At 39.3% G+C, this 21,104-nt stretch overlaps 1 protein-coding gene across 4 annotated transcripts in view; it reads left to right on the forward strand.

The window, feature by feature from the left end:
• Positions 1-20,438, forward strand: part of USP53 (ubiquitin specific peptidase 53) — a 29,009-nt gene extending 8,571 nt beyond the window's left edge. For all 4 annotated transcript variants that reach the window (XM_064651422.1, XM_064651425.1, XM_064651421.1 and 1 more), the window contains 13 exons: positions 2,903-3,037; positions 4,018-4,131; positions 4,218-4,300; positions 4,607-4,712; positions 5,113-5,259; positions 5,753-5,902; positions 6,384-6,555; positions 7,514-7,663; positions 8,311-8,454; positions 8,789-9,527; positions 11,259-11,332; positions 16,165-16,264; positions 16,758-20,438. In XM_064651422.1, the coding sequence (XP_064507492.1) occupies positions 2,903-3,037; positions 4,018-4,131; positions 4,218-4,300; positions 4,607-4,712; positions 5,113-5,259; positions 5,753-5,902; positions 6,384-6,555; positions 7,514-7,663; positions 8,311-8,454; positions 8,789-9,527; positions 11,259-11,332; positions 16,165-16,264; positions 16,758-17,745 (3,102 nt within the window). In that variant the 3' untranslated portion in view covers positions 17,746-20,438. The remainder of the gene's footprint in view (positions 1-2,902; positions 3,038-4,017; positions 4,132-4,217; positions 4,301-4,606; positions 4,713-5,112; positions 5,260-5,752; positions 5,903-6,383; positions 6,556-7,513; positions 7,664-8,310; positions 8,455-8,788; positions 9,528-11,258; positions 11,333-16,164; positions 16,265-16,757) is intronic.
• Positions 20,439-21,104: the final 666 nt, after the last annotated feature.

Raw genomic sequence — 21,104 nt, forward strand, 5'->3', positions numbered from 1 at the left:
CACACACGTGCCTGGGTGCCTCTCTGAGTCATTCTTGTGTAAAGAAACAGTTTAGATATAAGGACATTTGCAACAGAAGTATTTTCTTGTGTTTAAAGAAGAAATTTTACAGTACACAGAATTTAGTCTAGTTAAACATAAAACTTCTGTCAGTGTGAATAAGTTATACTGTCTTTTAAAATATGGTAGTAGATATAGTGAGACACAGAACTGGGCATCACTTATCTGGAGGGAGCTGAAAGGAACAACACTACTGGAAAATGTTTCATTGAGGGAGTGATTTTTGATGATGCTAAATTGTAGGCAAAGGTAAGCCAAGTATTTAAGAGTTTACCCTCAGGGAGCTGAATGAGTGTTTTAGGCAAGAACTGTTGGCAGTGACGTGTCCTTCAGGATGTGTATAATCTATGTACTTGGTATTTTTTCCAGTAATTTTTAGTGTTTATCATCGTTGCAGTATTGTACAGCTAGTTTGGAATGTGTCTCTGTCTTTTTCCAAACATATTTCTTTTCTAAAAGGTGCTGTTTCATTTCTTTGGTTAAAATGTTTAATTTTAAAAAGCCAGGAGGTTGAGACTACACATATTCAGACTAACTTCCTGGGGCTTTTATTCCAACCTGTTTCAAAGCTCTTGACTCTGCAGAACTCATTGGGACTTCTTGTTTCCCCAGTGTTGTGATGCAAGTCGTGTTCTTCTGTGTGCTGGGCCCTTGATCTTGTTAGTACAATAAAGAGCTGACCCGTGACTGGGGCATACCTGTGTTTTCACATTAAAGCTTGTTTCTGTCTTGGGCTGGTGGCTTTAGTTTGCGTTGGGCATCACTTTAAACCACCTGCCAAAACAATGCACTGCCTTCAGCTGCTTCATGAGGCTGCTCTGATTTAGGACTTGGAATTTTCTTTATTCTTTCAAGCCTCTGTTCTTGAGGGATTGATTACTCCACGATGCACTTTGTGGGATTTACCTAAATGGCTTACAGTGCACGAATGTTTTGTGTTGCCTGGACCGACATCTTCCTATTTTGATCAGTATTCCCAAGAATACTGATAAGAAGTGGCACTGCTGCCTGTTCTGAAATTGGTTGGAATGGAATTAGTTATTTTTTTAACAGTATAGCTGTGATCTTTAACTCCCTGGCCTATGTACTGAGCTCAAAACCTTGCAGTTAATTCGTTTGGAAGTATCTGTCCTCAGCTGTTATGTACACTACTGGTTTTGCTTTCTTGGCTCTCTAGAGATACTGGTTGAGTAATTCTGTTTGTTTTGTGTTCAGAACCTGGGGCATTTTAATTTTCATGCAATATATGTGATGGATGAGGATGCATTTCAGTAACTTGTTTGTGACTTCGGTCGGTTTTTTTGGGGTTTTTTTGGCTTTGGTTTTTATTTTTTTCTTTTTGGCCTTGGGCTATTTTAACCCTTTTTACTTCTTCACCAATTGAAGAAGGATATTACCTACATACAGCTTCTCCTATAAACTAAAAGCATAGCCAATAAATTCTAGCTTACCTCATTTCAGTCCATTATCTCTTTCTTTTGGTGGTGTTCAAGAATTAAATATGCTCTGTTCTTTTTTGGATAACACTGGGGTGGGACTTTGACTGTGCAGGCCACTAAACTGAGCATACATATCTGCACAACTGCTTAGCTGTACTTTTTTTTTTTTTTAGCTGGACATAAAAAGCTCTGTTGCATACCAAAAATTACCTACACCCAAAATGAGTATTGATGAAAGTTTTCAAAGGAGAGCTAACTTGTATTTTCAGACCTGCTAAAAACTTCATTTTGAATGTTTAAGTGGAGAGAGTGACTGTAATTTTTATCAGTAGTCCATGCTTTTTATTTTGAGAGGGAACTTTAAATATTTAACAGACACCCTGGAATGCATCATGGTTAAAACACTAACTTTTGTTAGTACTGAAACTTTGCTTATCTGTTGCATCTTTGCCTTCTATCCGAAAGATTTTAACCATAGGAAGCCTATGTGAAGAATGCATGTTATTATTTATGCTTTACATGTCTTCTGCTGATTTGCTTTGTCTCTGTTCTCTTCATTTCCCTCTAAAGCTTGACTTGGAATTCCTGACAGTGGAATATAGACCCTGTAATATCTGAAAATATATAATTCATTTAATAGCTTTTAACTTTCAGTTCTTTCAAAATCAACCTGCCTTGCTTGCTAAATGATGAGGTCACTTGCCTATGTATCTGCCAAAAAGAAAAGTAGCAGCCAACTCACTCTTCTGGGAAATGAAGGGAAAATCAAGTGCAATTTATTATTGTGTTCTGGAACTGCAGATCTTGACCTGTTCTCTTGTATTGGGTGCACTGGTTCAGCAGTGAGCTGATTTAATAGCAAGGATTATCAGCACTCAATCTAATTTATGGGAGATTTTTACATATCCATAATTTTAATAAACATACATTGCCCTCTGAAGTAGTAATGTAAATGCATTATTTAATGAATGATAGGTGTAAAACTAACCTGAGTGGTTTTACATTATGCCCTAACAAATACACACCGTCTGTAAAGATGAGATACATATGGATGAGCTGCTATTCCAGTGGCCAGATTTAAAAAGCTGTATAGTTACAGACCAGGGGGGGTGTGTTGCTTTTGGGAGCTCAAGTCAATCATTTGCACTTTTATATACTCTTATGTTGTTGTTCTGTTGGATCAAAGTTCACTTTGGTAACATAACTTCTTATCGTGGAATCGGTAACAGAACACAGAAACCAAGTACCTCCAAGAGAAAACAGTAATTTTTAAAGTTGCATAGGTTTATAAACATCATAAATACAAATATTTTATGTATTTATTCAAGAACTGATGTATTTGTGTAGAACTGGGGTGTCTGGTCAAGTGGGCAATGAAGCTGAGTAACTGTGTTTCTTCCTAGGCAATCTTCTCACAATTCCAGCACAGCCGAGAGAAAGCCCTCCCGTCGGACAACATGAGACACGCCCTGGCAGAAAGCTTCAAGGATGAACAGCGTTTCCAGCTCGGATTCATGGATGATGCAGCAGAATGCTTTGTGAGTATCCCTGTGGCAGTGAAGTAGAATTGTGTTAGTTTAGCTGATGCCAAGCTGGCCTGTTGTTTCGGTAGCTCCAGGCTCACAGGGAGGATTCGAGTAACATAATGCTCCTGACCTTCTTTACGGCAGTTTAGGGCAGTGAGGATGATGAACTCTGAGTCACTCTTGGAAATTTCTGGGTGGAGAGAAGCGCTATCTTCTGAGGAGAGGCAGCACCTATGGATTTGAATGTATAGTCTGTTCTTCATCAGCTGTTGAAATATATTCCGTTACAACTCGCCAGCTCACTGCTGAGTTCTTCTGCAGAAGAGATTTCCATTTTGTTATCCAAGAGGGAAGGGATACTTGAAGTAACCACTTGCTGTAATTACCTTCTGTCTGCTTTTATTAAGTGTCTCACTGAAAAACATGAGCCATTAATGTGGCAATTAAAGATGACTCCACATGGCACAGAACTCTGGTAAAGAAACCTTTCGAAGAGCTCCTGTGTTAGACAATGAAAATGTTCACCATAAAACACCTCCAGTATTAACTTTCAGACATAGATCTGAAGGGCAGAAAACATGATTGCTGCTTCAGTTACTTTCAGCTTTGGACATCTTTTGGAAGTATCCACAAATTAATTCCTCCTACCTGCATTTTCACCTGAAAGCAGTTGTTTGAGATCTTGCAGTCAGGTTAATGGATTGCAGTCATGAAAGAGAGCCTATCATTAATGTTTCATCTATTCAAAATGCATTTGAACCCTGAACTAATCAGCTGTCTGATCTACCTGACCAGACTCGCTTCTTCCCATTACCTCTGGTATTTCAGGCAAAAGATATAAAAATGGCCGTGCAGATTCAGGGGCCAAACTCGTGGCAATCATAGTACTTTTTGGTGCCAAGGGGAGTAGTTGGGAGTATTAAATTGTAACGTTCCTCACGTATTCTGACTTCATCAGTTCAGTTTGTATTTACCTCGATGTCTCCTTTTAGGAAAATATCCTCGAGAGGATTCACTTCCACTTAGTGCCAAACAGTGAAACGGATATGTGCACTTCCAAATCCTGCATTTCTCATCAGAAGTTTGCTATGACGCTGTATGAGCAGGTCAGACCTTCATCTGATTGCTTTAACAAAGAACATGTTTTCTCTGTGCTGAGTAAATAAAACCCAGAGTATTTTTGGTGTTGCAGTGTGTCTGCCGCAGTTGTGGAGCATCGTCGGATCCGCTGCCTTTCACGGAATTCGTGCGTTATATTTCCACCACAGCCCTCTGGTGAGAGCTTTTCTTTTGTTAACTCACTTTTCTATATACACCCTTCTAATACTGTGCCAAGCATGCCAGAGAAATGCTGTAAGTGTTAATGTATTTCTTTGTTACCTTTTTGAGACACTGTCCAGAAATAACATTTGAATTTCAAAAGCAAGACGTAGAGAGAGCTTGACAAAAAAGTTTGTACTGCTACTGTTTGACCACTGTATACTTTCTTTCTAGTCATACAATGTAGTCAATTGAGAGTTGGCTGAAATCTGTTGACTCTTAAGAAGTGAGATCCACAGTTATGTCATTTATTTTTTACAGTAATGAAGTAGAAAAAATGATGGAGAGGCACGAACGTCTCAAGCCAGAAATGTTTGCAGAATTGCTGCAGGCAGCAAATACTGCTGATGACTACAGAAAGTGTCCTGTAAGTAAACAAAGATGTTACATTGCTTTAAGACACAAGGGAGAACTCTCCAGGATATTAAATCACGCTAAAGTATTCCCCTAAAAAGCAGGGTTACCTCTGGATGCTTCAGCACAGACCAGCTTAGGATGAAGAAAGCCCTTAAACTTATATTTTATTGCTCCAGTTATTGAGATTTCGGTTTTAAGGTGGTGATTGGTAGAAGTTAAGCTGTAGTCTTCATCAGAAGGATTTTATGATGAAGAACTTCACTCTTAAACATCACAACTAAATTTTAGAATTAGAAGAAGTAGCAGAATTGTTTTGTTGCACTAATTCTTGTGTAATAACTCACCTTCGGACTTCCATTTTTTAAACATCTCTGTTTTCCCTCCCATCACATTTTTTTCCCTTTTTCCAGAGTAACTGTGGCCAGAAAATAAAAATTCGTCGTGTCCTTATGAATTGTCCTGAGATTGTGACAATCGGCTTAGTCTGGGATTCGGAACACTCTGATCTGACAGAAGAGGTTATGAGGAATCTGGCTACACAGCTTTATCTTCCTGGGGTACCTGACCTAAAACTTACTATTTGCTTACTCTAGAATTTAATTTTGCATGGATTTTATGGTTATGTAAATATTTCCAACATAGAAATACTCATATGTATTTTTAAAAAGCACAATTTGACTTCCAAGTTTATGTCTGCTTTTCCCATTCTTTATAACGTGCTGCTTGATGTAGTTTCCATGAGAAGGAAAAGCCCTGTCAGAAGTGTTGGTTTTTGTGCCCAAGTACAAAGATTAATGTAGGTGTGTTCCTAGTTGAAAATCGAGGAATATAATTTTCAGCTGGAAATTTGTGGAATTATTCCAGAGCATTCATATTTTACTCTTTAAAATAGAGCTGTGAGGTACAAAAATCAGTATTTATACTCAGGAAAAACTGTATAATGCTACAGGACAGTCCATACCAATTGCCTTGGTGAAATGCCAGCAGCAGGTCAGGAAATTAAGGCTAAATGTTTTACACACGTTTTAAAATAGATAATCATTTTTACAGCTGTTTTATAGGGTTACAGACGAAAATGCCAAAAATAGTGAGCTTTTTCTTGTGGGAATGATTTGCTACACGAGCCGACATTACTGTGCCTTTGCCTTTCACACCAAGAGCTGCAAATGGGTGCTGTTTGATGATGCTAATGTAAAAGAGGTAAATACTGGGTTTACTCCTACCAAATTTAGTGATCTTTTCTTTTCTGGAGTGCATTCTCCTGACACCAAACTTGAAGAAAGTCGAGGCCATGTTTTTATTTTAATAAACTTTTAGTTTTGTAAATCAGTTCTCACAAATCAATTTTGGAGCTGGCTTCGCTACTTTATAGTCGTGCCCTACAAATGCTGAATGTTTCAGGATGTTCATGCACCTGTGCACTGTTGAATTTATACTTCTTTTAAAGAAAAAGAAGACACTGGCAGTTGTATTCATAGGAATGATGTTCTGATTGTTATCCCATGTATTATTATTCTTTCTGCTGCAGTTTCTGTACACCAACGTGCTAAAAATGTTGAATCTTCATGTACCTTTGGAATTAGGCATTTGGTACCAGCTGCTTGACAAATTACTCTTTCTGTATTTGGCTTCAGGGCTGTTGGTAAAGTTTTGAGGTTTGTTTTGTTGGTTTTTTTCTTAGATTGGAACGAAATGGAAAGACGTGGTCTCCAGGTGCATTCGGTGTCACTTCCAGCCATTGCTGCTGTTTTATGCTAACCCAGATGGCACAGCTGTATCTCCAGAGGATGCACCAAAGCAGATTATTCACTGGTCTCAGTGTAAAACAGCAGGAGGAAATGGGGAAGACTTGGGTAATTAGATACATTTTATTTTTTTTTTAATAACAGTATCAGCTATATTTCTGAAATGGGGTTTATAAAGGAGGAGGTAATGGATTGGCTGCTTTGTTCTTATCAGTCATTATCTAAAGAGTCTCAAAAGAAAAGAGATTAGTGTATATAATCAATGTTAGAACTGTTTGGCTAACAAGGGAATAAAAATTGAGACTAATAGGTAATGGGGAAAAAAGATGTTCTGTTGTAGATTGGTCAGAACTGCTTTGCACAACTTCAGTAATTTGAGAAGAAAATTGTAGTGTATTTGTAGATGTGGGTGTTCCTATGTGTGTATTGAAACATTTAAAATACCTTTTCAAAGTGCTATAAAAAGATACTTTAAAGCTTCATGCACATATAGAGATAGATTTGGAGCATGTGTGTCTATGTGTATATATGTATATACACACATATATGTATGTACAGAGAGCAGAGTTCAGAACTTTGGGAAAAATCAAAAGGAGGTTCAGGAAACTTCTTTTATCTGAGATTCGTGTACAATAAGCCTCACTGTAAGAATCCAGCCCTTTTGGTTCTGCAGTTTGTTCTGCTGTCTAGGGTTTTTTAAATTGTTTTATTTTAATCTTAAACATATCTTACAAGTAAATTAAATAAAAGCCAAATTGAATTTGACATGTTCCTCTTCACATAATGCATAGTGATAGGGCATAGACTGCTTCAGGGAGGAAAGAATTGAGGACCCTCTTCCACTACAGGCTACCACTATAAATATGGCAGTATATCAAATATTACAGAACCTTATTGCCTAGTACAGGGAAATGTAGTGTAGGTTTTAGTGAGGTTTTTCTTCTGTTTTGCTTTTTTTTTTTTTTTAATCTGCAATTAAAAAGCTTTTTTTTTTTTTTAATTTAGATATTGAAAATTTTAACTTGGGAAGCTTTTTCTGTCTAAAGCCAAATGTATTGTTTGACAGGATTTGAAAAGCATTCTGCTGCTAAATCAGAGCACGTGAAAGAGAACGGAATTGGAGACCCCACTAATCAAAGGAGTACTAAAAAGCTTCAGCCAGATAATTCAGCATTCAGTAGAAGCCACATTCAAGCGAGTGGTGGTAGAGGTCCAGGTATGTATTCCCCACTCCCACCCAAAAAATGCCCAGATATGTCTTACTATGAAATATTTCAGATTATGGCATTTCAGGTGTGTGATAACCTCGAGAGTAGAAGTGTTTCCAAAGGAAGAATTCCATCCCTGACTGACTGAGTTGTTGTTCAGACATTCGTTCAGTGTTTTAAGTAATATGTGAATATCTGCCATGGAAAGTTAACTTTTCCAGAGAACTGCAAATGCAGAATATTTTTTATTATCCTCATTATTCCTTCAATTAAGTGGCTCTTGAGGCCTTGATCCATTTCTCAATCATCATAAAGCTTTCCAGTCATGTTGTTGGTCGAAAGGCACATTAGTGACTTGAGGCTGAGGTGAGGCTCTGTGGATCACTGGCTACCTGAGGAACACTCTTCCCCAACAGTATTGTGATATGCAGCATTATTTGTAGTCCTGTATGTTAACGGACTTTATGTTTGGGAAGAAATCCAATTTTCTCAATCTGTGTTATGTAATCCATCAGTCTTTTTAAGTAGTACTAATATAAAAAAACTCAGGTTACAGTCCCTAAATGGTCCATGTGTGTGTGTTTTGATATATTTGTGTGTTTTGACGGTGAATGACTTTTGAGTAATGGTCTTTGACAAGAAGTGTTTTTTGCAGCTAAGTTGGGTTACAGCGATCAAAAGGACAGGCTGAAGGACTTATCCAGAGAGTGTGCTCAGAAAGCTGCTGACATGAAAAACTTCACATCCTTACGAAAAGACGCGGACAGAGGACCAAGGAAAGAGTCTGGGAGACAAAGAGGTACATTTTAAAAATGTGACCAGAGGATCCACGGGTTAAATAGCTTTCTCCTTTTAAGAGAAATTCAGTATTCTGAAATATGTACTGGGTTTGTAGGGATACTGTAAGAAACATTAGTAGTGTAACAATATCAGTTCAATGACCACTTCCACCTTGGAGGTGTTCCAGGCCAGGCTGAATGGGGCTTGGAGCAACCTGGTCTAGTGGAAGATGTCTCTGCCCATGGCAGGGAGGGTTGGAACGAGGTGGTCTTTAGGGTCTCTTCCAACCCAGTCCATTCTCTGAAACATGAATGAGAACTGTAACGGAGCTTTTTTCCTTTTGTTCTTACAAGATTTGATTGGGGAAGACCGTTCCAGCGTGAAGTCGGGGTCTCCTCCCGTTGGGAATGGCCTCAGGCACTGCGTGGATCAGCGGATATACAGCAGCCAGGGAAGAGGCCCCTACAGGCACGACAGCGCACCCCACCCAGCAAAGCTTTCTGCACACGTGCTCGGATCAAATAAAACAGAACCTTTTGCTGCTGGGGAGAAACCAGTGACAAGGACACGGCCTGATGGTGTCACTGGCTATGATACGGACACCAGTCAGGACTCCAGGGACAAAGGAAGCGTCAGCAGCAGGAGTACAAGCAGCAGAAGTAAAGGTTGGAAACCGATGCGGGAGACGCTGAACGTAGACAGCATTTTCAGTGAGACCGAGAAAAAACAGCACAGCCCAAAGCACAAGGCAAACCTGAGCAGTAAATCTAAGCACGAAAAGGAGCGCAGCTTTAACCACTGGCCAAAAGAGACCCAAGTGCAGAAGGGTTTAATGACTATATATGAGGATGAAACGAAACAGGATACGGGAAGTCGAAGTTCACTGGATTCGGAGGGAAAAGGGAACGCTGAAAAAAGCAAAGGATTTACAGAGAGAAAAGTCCACGGTGATAACTGGCAAATTCAGAGGACAGAATCTGGATATGAAAGCAGTGATCATATCAGCAACGGATCTGCAAATCCGGACTCACCTGTTATTGAAGGAATCAATCCGGCAGATGTCAAGAATGTGAAAGAAAGTGCTTCCTGCAGGTAATGCTCACGCTCTTAGTGCTTGCATAGATGCTATTCATAGAAAACCAAGCTGTTCTAATATTTATGTATTGTTCAGAAAACAAAAAACCCAAGAAAACAAGCTTTGGAACTTGCTTGGGGTCAGGCATGTGGAAGGCTGGAGTGTGTCTAGAAGTAAGGGTGTGGGCAATTAAGTGTCCCATTTGCCTTCACGCTGAGGCTGCAGCGCTGGTTCCCTGTGCAAGGCACTGAGCCAGACACTGCTGAGCCTTGCTGAGGGACAGGGCGTGTTCATTCCTAGTAATTGCTACACTTCTTTACTCAGGAGACTTTTAGACTGTGGGCAGCTTTCCATCTGTAGTAGAACACAGTGTCCATATAAACCATACCTGTAACATTTGTACAGACAGGCCCTGACAAGGAGATGGGATTGGCAGTAGGTGACTCTTGTGTGCTGTTGCTACTCACTGTGCAGAAATTCAGTGTTCTAGAACACCTCAGATATACATTGATCACCTGGTAATTGATTGACCTGTTTGAAATTACTAAAACTGGCCCAAAATGTGGTCAGTAGCCATATTTTATTAGACTTACTTAGAAGGGATGTATGTTAGGAATTAAGTATCCTGTTCAGGGATGTTGTGTAATCTCTGTCTGTGAAGATACTCCTAACCCAGCAGGATGTGATCCTGGGTATGGAGATGACCCTGCTTGAGCAAAGGGGCGTTGGACTAGATGATCTGAAAAGGTCCATTGCAGCTTCAGTTTATGTGGTGCTGTGAAATAGAATCCTCCCACGTGCAGTTTTCTGTATTGTGTATCTTAAACTGTTAGTGGAAGGATCCTACTAGAACCCATCTATTCTTCTTTCAAATCTTGCTTATATCCTTAAAATGAAAGAGCACAGATAGAATCACAGAATACCCTGAGTCAGAAGGGATCCACGAGGATCACTGAAGTCCAACTCCTGGCTGTGCAACAGGACAACTCCAAGAATCACACCATGTGCCTGAGACTGTTGTCCAAATGCTTCTTGAAGAGTTAAGAGGCCAAGCCTGGTCACAAATGATTGCTACATCTCTGCAAATGTTTGGACATATATTTTCATGAGAAGTTATTTTATGGGAAAAAAAGAATAGCAAATACCAGGAAATTAAAAGGCTTTGACTTCCTTCCAGTACCCGAAGGGAGCCTACAAGAAAGATGGAGAGGGACTTTTTACAAGAACCTGGAGTGAAAGGACCAGGGGAATGGCTTCAAACTGAAAGAGAATAGGTTTAGATTAGATATTAAGAAGAAATTGTTTACTGTGAGGGTGGTGAGGCACTGGAACAAGTTGTCCAGAAAAGCTGTGGATCCCCCATCCCTGGAAGTGTCCAAGGCCAGGTTGGATGGGGCTCTGAGCAACCTGGTCTAGTGGAAGGGGGGTTGGATGATTTTTAAGGTCCCTTCCAACTCAGGCCATTCTGTGATTCTCTAAGTGGAGATGCAAAAGTTTAGAACTTATTTCATAAAGTATTGTAAGAAGTTATCAAAGCAAACTTTTTAGTTAAAAACATACAAAATGCAGCTTCCATAGTGAAATGTCTTTGATTATTTTGAAACCACAAGAAAGCAAAATCAGTCATTTTCGTCTGTCCATATTAAAAGATTCAGGTCATCCTAAATTTTTGTGGATCAGCACAGGCTGCCACGTGTGGGAGCAGTGCTAAAAGCAGTGTTCAAATCACATATATGCTTCTTTTGCAGCGAACAGAACTCGTCAACCAAAAAAGCTGAGCATGTGTTACATCCGGTGCCCCAGCAGAACAGAAACTTCCATGGTAAGAACTCCTAGAAAGGTTAAGCTGTCAAAAAGTATTTGAGATGTACCAGAATTTGAAAATGTATTAATATCACACAAGAGATGGGCAGATTTCTGAATAGCCTTTTGTATTTTTTATCATTTTGCTGCATAAATTAATGTATTCATCTGTCGCATATCAAAATATGTATGTACCATTTATCATTGCTTTTTTTAACAAGCCATAACCAAATATTTCAAAGTTAGGCAATTTGTGTATCAGGTTGGCTGTATTTCAGTGTATTAGAAGAAAATTGGCGTGGAATTTGTGGCTGTTTTGACCATGATGGAAGAGGTTTTCTTATATACTTATTTTCAGTCGAGATCTCTCTTACTGACTCATCATAGCCTGTGTACTCTGTCTTCTTGAAAATGGCAGAGGAAATATGTTTTGTGGGTGTTTTTCCTGCACAGTGAATTAGAAATTTTCTTAAAGCTTTTCAGTGAGCTATACTGATGGATGAAGATGAAAAGCATTCATATCCTTTCTTTGCTGTTGTTGTTGGATTTGTTTTGTTGGGGTTTTTTTGTTTTGGCAAGTGGGCATGTTTCTCCTCCCCCCACCCCCTTGCCCCCCCCCCAAAAAAAACCCCAACCCAAACACAAAAAACATTGTAATTTTGTTCACTCCCTGTGTTTTCCCCAAAAAACATTTCCATGAACTTTCTTGGTGGATACTAAGGAAGATTTTTTTTTTTCCTTAAAGGTCTGGGTGGACTGTGGTACCATTTGTTTTCCTTCAAGATATGAAGCAATATCAGGAAGAAACACTTGTAATAAGGAAGTCTACTTCCTTTTACATACTAATATGTCTGCTAGGGTTTTATAAAGTTGATAAATGCCTTGGCATATAAATATTATAGGTCAGCTTGAGGCCAGCCAAAATCATTATCTGCTGTTGCTGAAACAATGGAAGGGTGCTTGTACAAAGAGGGGCAATAAATATTAGGCCACTTCCTCAGGAAACATTTGATTTTTATAGATATCATACTTCTTTCCAAATAATGTATAGTATAGTTTCTCCTAAGACTTAAAGTAGGGAGTGGGGGTGCTGCCATACCACTTCAACCTTTTCTGGCCTTATTCTAATTTATTTTTTGGTTGTAGGAAGAGAACTAATTTGGTGTTTTATTTTGACGAGCAAAAAAAAAAAAAGCCCCAAACCCAAAAGTGAGTTGCATGGAATGCAAAGATCTGGTTTTGCATGACATTCACTCTGCTTTAGTTCTGTGCTACACCATTCTTATCAAACACACTTGGATAGGAAAAAAAAGAAAAAAACACCAGTGAAAAACACATAAAGGACTCTGGGGTGAAAAATAGGTGGGTTAAAACAATGGTTGAGCTTGTAATGAGTGTTCTCTGGAGAGAGTACTTAAGTATACTGAAAACTTTCAACATTTTACAAGCACTGTACATTTTCTTTAAAAACTTTAGTGATTTCAGGTGATCCTTAGAGTTCTCATTAAACTGATGACAGGATCCCATCTAATCAGTTATTTTAATTCAGTAACTAACTTTTGAATAGTTTCATAACAAAAATGTATGTATTTAAATCAGTTGTGAAGGTCTCGTGTGCAAGTTTTGGAAAATAATACTTTTAGTGGAACTGATTAATGGACAGAAAAGATAATCTGAAGAATTTGATCATTTCACATGTATATTGGGCTCACGATTTATTTAGTCTCAGCTTTAAAAGTGTGTCAGGACACCTTTAGCAAGGACAAGAGTAGTCATTTACATGTTTCAGTTGTGTTACCTGTGTTTTATCTCTGGGTGTTTATGAACAAGACTTGGATTGGTGGGTAAGAACCAAAGAGGCTCCCAGAAAATAGGACTTTTTAAAAAAATGCTCAGTCCTTTCTGAGAGAGGAATGGAATGTAAGAAAGCTTTGTTAGGCTCTCATGGCAACTGCAACAAATATGTCTGAGTGGGTTTTCTGTGGGGAAAACTTCTTATGGAAATAATGTTGGACTTGTAATTCTGCCCACCGTTTGTGTAACTGTGCTTTTCCAGCTCCTTGTTTTTAACTGGAGCTGAATAAGGAAGGCTACTGTTCAGCAGTTGAGGAATTCTGTCCCTGACTTACAAAAATAAACTTATTGTTAGAGCATTATAAAGATAGAAACACTGGATCATGCAGTGGTGGGGAGATCAAATGGCTGCTGCTTACACTGGCAGTGAGCAGTTGATAACTAGTGCTGAAGCAAAGGTCCCCCAAGGCCAATCCCTAATTTGTGTGGCCGGATTTTGGCAGGACAACACAAATATTGAGTAAGCAGATATTCATATTAAGCATAATTCATATTAACGACTTAGTGTTTATGAAGCTTGAACTTGATGAACTGAGGAGGAGAGGTTTCTTTTGGTTATGAGGAACATGTGACATGAGCAGTGTGAGGGCAAAACTTCCAGCCTCACATTCTTCCAATTGAAGAATGATGACTATAATTTTAATGGTTTTCCTGTTAGTTATTAAGCTCAATAGCATGAGACAACTCCAGCTGAAATCTAGAATCATCCTGAAGCTCTGGTGAGTGTGTGTAAAGAAGAATCCAAATTGCCTTTGCTTCCAAAAGTACAGTTCCTTGAATATAAGGATTTCTTTTTTTCCCTGAAAATTGCTCACCATTTTTAAAAAATAATATTTTATTTTGGACAAGTTATAATGGGTTTACCTTCTCGACTTGGATTATGTTCTTGTTCAACATTTCCAAAGCTTCCAGTAAGTTTGCCCATAATTTCCATTTAATTCAGAAAATGTCTGGGTTAAGAGAGAGGAATTTGCCATAATATGCTTTATGAAAAATAGTACAATTTGGTTTTTTATTGATAAAGTTATTTTAAAAAAAGGTAGGGTTTTTTTTTTTTTGTAAAAAAGTTTCCAGGAAATGTGCAGCTAAAACACATTAGAAGGAAATTGAATTTAATGTGGAGTTGAGTTTTTGTTGGAGATTTCTGTATTTATGCTCATGTGGGGTTTTTTTTCCCCACAGAAAGCAGATTTTTGCACATGTTCTGTATTTGTAAATGGAGATACCAGAGGAGAAGTTCTGTCCTAACAGTGAGCTATAGAACAGATATTAACATCTTGGAAATCTCGATGGACTACTCAGACGTGAAAATAGGTGTTCGTAAATCTGAAAAGCAGGCAGTTTGTACCTCCTAAACCAGCTTCCTCTCATTTATTGCTCAGCTCCTCCAGCCCCATTGATAAGGGTGCCGGGCTCCGGCCGAGCGCCGCGCTTGTGCCTCCCCATATTTAGGCTCGCAGAGGACGCGGAGCCAAAATTCCCGATGGAGCCGGCGTCCGGTTTTACCCGTGCATGGCTGTCCTGTCAGCAGAAGGGAAAATAACAGGTCTATTTTTAAGGCCGGCTGGAATTCTGCGGGCGCGGGGCGGCCGGAGGTGCCGGGGAGCCGCCTGGGCTGTGCTGCCGCCCCCGGGCCGGCCCTCGGTACTGCCGCCTCCCCAAAAACCATCGCGCCCGGCACCGCAGGGGAACGTTCTCTCCTCGGAACGCTGCTCGGTGTCACTGAGCTCGCTGTTAGGTGGAGCAGTTCTGAACTGCTGCTTTTTTCAATGTCAGGACGTGAAGGAAAGCCATAGGGGTCTTTGTCTCTTGTGCTGTAGGCTGATTTAGCCTCTGCTGCCTGTGTTCTTGCTCGAAGATGGTGCCTTTAGTCTTTCATCATTTAAAGACAGGGCAGATATTAACCATCAAAATGAGCATCACCCAAAGTTTTTACTTTAATTCTGTTCTGTTGTTGGGCTTTTGACTTGTGTGTTCATGACTCAAAAGTTCCATGACTTCTAATACTTAAACTTCGGGAGGTAACAAGTGAAACAGGCGTGTAGTTATGAGTCTAGTCTATACACAGACAAAATAAGCCATTGTAATAATAATAATAATAATAATAATAATAATAATAATAATAATAATAATAATGCCATTCCTTTGAATGGCTTCAGAGCAGGTGACTGATTATAATGGGCTAATCACTGCATTAGGAAGACTTAGAGTATCCATCTCTAAACAAACAGACTGTTGCTTGTCACTTGCCAAGGGAGTGTTTTATTCTATGTGGTGTTGACACGAATACTTCAATGCTTCCTTTATCTACTGTTCATCAGGAGCTGCCTTGTTCAGAAATTGTGTATTTTGGGGGAATGTTTTTTTGCCTGTCAGTAAAACCCTGGGTCAGGCACTCAGTGGTGTGTGTTTGGGGCACGTGAGTGACAGTGCTCTCGGTCTGCTCAGCATCTCTGCGAGCTGTACAGTCTTGCTCTAAGGTTTTAATCGTTCCAAAGAATGTATTTCTTTAAACCCACATACAAAAAAAAACCCCTAAAATGTCCCAAATCCCTACATTCATTTGATTTAATGATTATTACATGATGTGAAATTTAAGATTTCATAAATAGTTTTTATTTTGTATTTTAAATGATTTTGGATGGTGGAATAAGCAAGCATGGTTTAATAAAAAGCTGCTTTTGAAACTCTGCTTTTAGTAAGATTAAGTATTAGGGTGATGCTGAAAGTGTGTCTATAGGACTTCAAAATTGTGATAATTACCTATTTTCTGGTAACAAAAAACCCAGAAAATTTGCTCCAGATTATTTAGCATTAAGGTAAGATCTGGCCACCTGTGACAGATTGTCTTCAAAGTGGCTATTTTGATTAATCTCAAACCTTGAAAGGCATTAATTGTCCTGTTGTGTGTTGTTTTTGTAACCTCTGAGCAATTACAAAGAAGAAATTGGACTGTATATATGCTTATTTTGAAATACCTTTTTTTTCTATCCCCAGATTTGAGGAAAGACCAGTTCAATTCTGAAGTTAACTACAGACCTCATGTTGGTTTCCCAACAGAATTACATTTGCAGGTGCCCAGTCCTCCAGTAAAGAGGTAATTAATACTGGCATCATTTACTCTATAATAGTTTAAGAAATATTGAATTCTGTTATGTTACAATAATCAATATTAAGCACTGAAAAGCTAAGGTATTCAATATTTTTGACAATCAAGAATCTAAACACAAATTTAGCAGGCAAAAGTAACATCCAATATTTGAAAAGTGGATGTATCAGTCACAGGGATGCTAAAAAGAGAGCAGAGGTCATGTTTGACATAGTCCTGAATGCTGAAGGAATTTATCTTACCTTGTATCTCTTGCAGAGATTTTTCTGGGGGGCACTTTACATTTCAAATGAAAGAAACCTTGGAGTAATTTAACACAACTTTTAATCAATGGCTGTAAGTTAAACAGATTCCAGTTCTCTCGTCAGTTTGAATATTTAGGCAGTTTTACCAAGACTGTCTTTGAAAAAATCCTTGGGCTATTTGAACCCCTTCATGTGTTTTTAGGGATACTTGCATCTTGTGTGTTTTTGTATTTTAGAGCTGAAATGCCTGAGACCAACAAGAAATTTTTCCCCTCATCAGCTCTACAGCCAGTTGTCAAAGACATTGTGAAGTCGGAAAGCAGGACCAAGGCAAACGGACAGAATCCTTCAGAGTGGCTTCACCAGGACAGGTTTGAGAAGGTGAACGTGGCAGTGTTCTGTCCTGATGGCATATCCCACCCCTACCCCGAGAATGCCTGTGGCAGGAAGCTGCTCCACAGTGACTTTGTGCCCTCCGCCCAGCCGCAGTCTCATCACACAAGAACGCTCGGTCCCAAGGTGGGCTTGGCGCCCTGTGTGCCACAGTCCCTGCCGGAGAGGGCCGTGGTGCTTCCCGCCCCTCCCGCTGAGCACGCCGGGCACCCGCTGCGGAGGGGGGATGCCCTTTGGGTGCCCGAAGCGGTGTACCAGAACGTCCCTCCCCCTCTGCCACCCAAGAAATACGCTCTGAATACTTTGCCGGGATCAGAGGGTAACTCGGCAGCGGACGTAAAACCCACGGAAGCGTTGCAAAGTAATCCACTGAGGCCAACAGGTGCACCTCCAAAACCTGCACCAGAGCCGAGTGTGCTCCCACCAGAACAAAGGCTGAAAGAGCCCTTTCCGGGGAACGAACTGTTTGTCCACAAACCGGACTCTCCACCTCGCTTGTCAGTCAATGACTTCTGGACCGTGTCTGAGAACTTGTTAAAGAAAGGATCCCGTCACACGGGGCCGAGTCCTGGCTACGTGGACGGGAACGACAGCGTGTCCCTCACGACCTACTTCTCAGTCGACAGCTGCATGACTGACACCTACAGGATGAAGTACCACCAGAGGCCCAAGCTGTACTTTACGGAGAGCGGGAGCTTTCCCAAGGAGAAGCATCCTCCAGCAGCTGGGGTAGAACTGAACGCTACGTACCACGCCACCCTGGAACCCAGGCATCCCGCGCCCGAGCCGAGGTACAAGGCAAATGCAGAAGGCATCCACTGCAGCCGATAGATCCATAAAAAACCCCACACCTGGCTCTGACTTTTGCATTTCATGTAGTCTGTGAACGGGCACAAACCTTGAATGTGTGTGTGTGTGATAACCAGGTACCCAGCTGACCGTACTTTGCGTGGGAGTTACGACTGTTCCAATGAATATGCAAATTGGAGGCCAACGGAGGAGAAGAGGTGCTAAACTTGTGGTTCTTTGATTTGTTACTCTAGTTGCCTTAATGCTTACCTCTGTTACTCAGCTTGTCTTCTACAGTTTGTACTAAACATGGTCCCTTGGGGTGTGCACATCTTACAGCAGTGGGATCGACTGGACGTTACTAAATCTGTAAGAAGATTTAATTAGTTGCAGTTTAAGAAGTGCTCCTTCAGACTGTGGTCACTACCTACTTAGACTAACAAAAGGGATAAACGTACTACCACATAAAATGCAGTAAATGTAGTAATAATAGAGCATTATTTGTCCTGAGAGGTGGCAGGAGATGACACGGTTTTTTCAACTGACTTCTCCAAGAGTCTGTGCTTTCACAAACCTTCAAGTGTCTTTAATACAAGTTTACCCAGAGGATTTATTTTTTATTTGAAAAGCCTTAATAATAATAATCCTTTAAAAACCGTCCTGGTTTGCAAATGCTAAATGAGACTTTCAAAGGGAATTGAAGTAAACTGCAGTAATACTGTCCTATTAATACACCTGCTCTATGTTAGTGTACGTTTTTAAACACATTTATCAGATTTTGTTCACCCTATAAGCTATATACTTTAACTTATTAAATTTAACGACATCAGTTACAAACTGGTATAAGAGAATAGGATGCTAATTTTAAATACAGAGTCATCATGCAACTATGAAAGATTAGTTTTCTAAGGTTTTAGATAGAGTTACTGCTTCTGTTCAGTTCTGATTTATCCTCCAAGTGTATGCAAAGTTATTGCTGCTATTTATTAAGCTTCCCTTCTTTTCCAACTTGACATTTTGAGCATTGGTTCATGGGGATCACACATTTGATTTTTTTTTTTATTAATTTTTATTTTACTGATGTGCTTCCCGCTCTGGAACCGCCCTACCCATGGGTATGGTCTGCATTAGCAGATCGGGCTGAACGCGCAGCCGTTCACACTGTGGTGGCTGAGGGGCAGGGAGAGAAGAGGTTCCTCCTTCTCTGCTCTGTCACTGCCTACAGTTTTGGCAGCTCTGGCATTTACCTTGTCTTTTGTTAACCTGACTTAGTAACAAAGGGGAGGATTTATTTGGCTTTTATTTGGTTAGTTAAATCAGTGCACAGAACTATCTAGCGTGTGCGGAGGCAGTGGCAGCAAAGCCTGACACGATCCAAAAAGGCTAAATTTTTCCATTACTCACATTAGAGTGTTAACTTGGGGTGCTGCTGATTACACCTAAATCATCAATGCCTTCTAGTTATAAAAAATAATGCAACAAGGTTAAAGATGCATAATAAACACTCTTGCTTTATACTTGCACTGTTAGTCAGAAAGGCTTTTTTTTTTTATGTTTATAACTTTATGTACATGAATTTTAGTGCTCCAACCAAACGTTGGCAATTGTTTAGCACAATTATCTAAGGTAAACACTTAAACGTTACTTTTGGTTATTCTGTGGCAAGGTCAGGTTTTTTTCTTTTAAATTACATGCAACTTACAGTAGAACTGGAACATTATATATATGCAACAAACCAGGTATCTCAGATTAACCTTATTTCTACCTTCTTGATCAAAGTTAGTTGTAGCACTTGGAAAAAAAAAATGAATTCAAGGATTTATAGTGAAAAATACTATGCATGTTTAGGTATGGCTGCTGGTAAACAGCAACTTAAAAAATGATCCTTTTGTAAGAAAATCAGCTGAATACAGAACACTAAAAATGTAAGAACATGGGTGATTCCTATTGTAATATTTTTTGAGAGAGATTTCAGAACCTGTAAATTAAACTTTTCTAGTTCATCTAGCCATGTTACATAATATACATAGCCAGTTAAGTACAGCTGTCTTCTAATACCTGTGTAAAAAAACCCCAAGATTTATGGAATTTGTAAATAATGTACAATTTGTAAAATGTTTTGCAAAAAAAAAAAAAAAACAACTTGTATTTGAAATGACAGTATTTTTATGTATGAATAGCACAGCAACAACTGTGAATGATGTTAGAACACTTATTTTTAAAGATGCATAGCAACATTGCTACTTCTGTCCCAGGAGCAATATGAATGCCTCTTACTGATACCAATGAACTCGGCTCCCAGGAAGCACAACTGGTAAACTCATTTCTGAAGTAGCTGCAGTGATTTAGATGCTCTTCAGTCTCCTTGCTTGGCTTGAAACAATCTCACCAGACAACTCTCTCTGTGCCCCATGTTTACCAGGTATTTAATTATCCTCCCTAGACAGCTAATCGAGGCACCTTTGTTTTTATATTTGACTCTGCACTCCCTGTATGTATGTATGTAATATTTGCTAACTAATATGTGATAACTCGTTTTAACTTACCTAGGGTGCCTATTTATTTTTTTATAAATGTCCCCTCCCGGCTATAGATTTGTATAAGAGCCTAGACAATTTTTGTAACAGTAAAGATATTAACAAGTCTTGTAATTAATATATATTTTTCAGTCTTTAGAGTTATTTTCTTGCGAAGTTCTGCTTGTTCAAAATATCAAGATAAAAATTTAAAATCTTTGGTGTCTGTTCTCTTTTTACTTCACATTTAAAAAAAAAGTTGGCTTTCCAGAACTGCATTTTTGAAGTTAATGCTGCTATTGATGGTTGAAAGCTTTTGCAGAGATGGTGGTTCAGTTACCTTTTCTGAACAGTAAAATTTGAAGTATTTGTTTATTAAAGCTGTTAAATAGATTAAACTTTTTTATACTCATGAAATGCATAAAGCGATTTTAATACCATAATCCCTCATATCTGGTGACTAATGACTGATTTAATTACACCAGCTCTCTTTCCATCTTTATTAGAGATAAGCAAAGTTTTCCTGGATATATGTATTCCTGAACTCCAGGTGCTGTGAAAGAGCTTGAGCCCAGTGCAGCACAAGCCTGCACTTTGTTAGCTCTTAAGTTTTCTGAGATAAGTAAAACCTTGGATGCCAGATCTGCCTGAAGGAGAAAACTAAATCACTAGAAGATACCTTGAAATTTCACTTTCTAAAGGCTATAAAGCTGAATATCACCTGTATTCCTTAACAAAAGAGAAATGGAGCAACACTGCAGTGCTTAATAGGTTGTTCCTTTGAGATTTCCCTGGTGAAATCATGCCAGAGGGGGAAAAAAAAATAAATAATAATAATGAAAAAAGAGGAGGGTTCCAGTTTTTAGAGAATTTCACTAATTTTTT

The sequence above is a fragment of the Pseudopipra pipra genome, chromosome 4 (genome assembly GCF_036250125.1).
Source record: "Pseudopipra pipra isolate bDixPip1 chromosome 4, bDixPip1.hap1, whole genome shotgun sequence".
Classification (NCBI taxonomy): domain Eukaryota; kingdom Metazoa; phylum Chordata; class Aves; order Passeriformes; family Pipridae; genus Pseudopipra; species Pseudopipra pipra.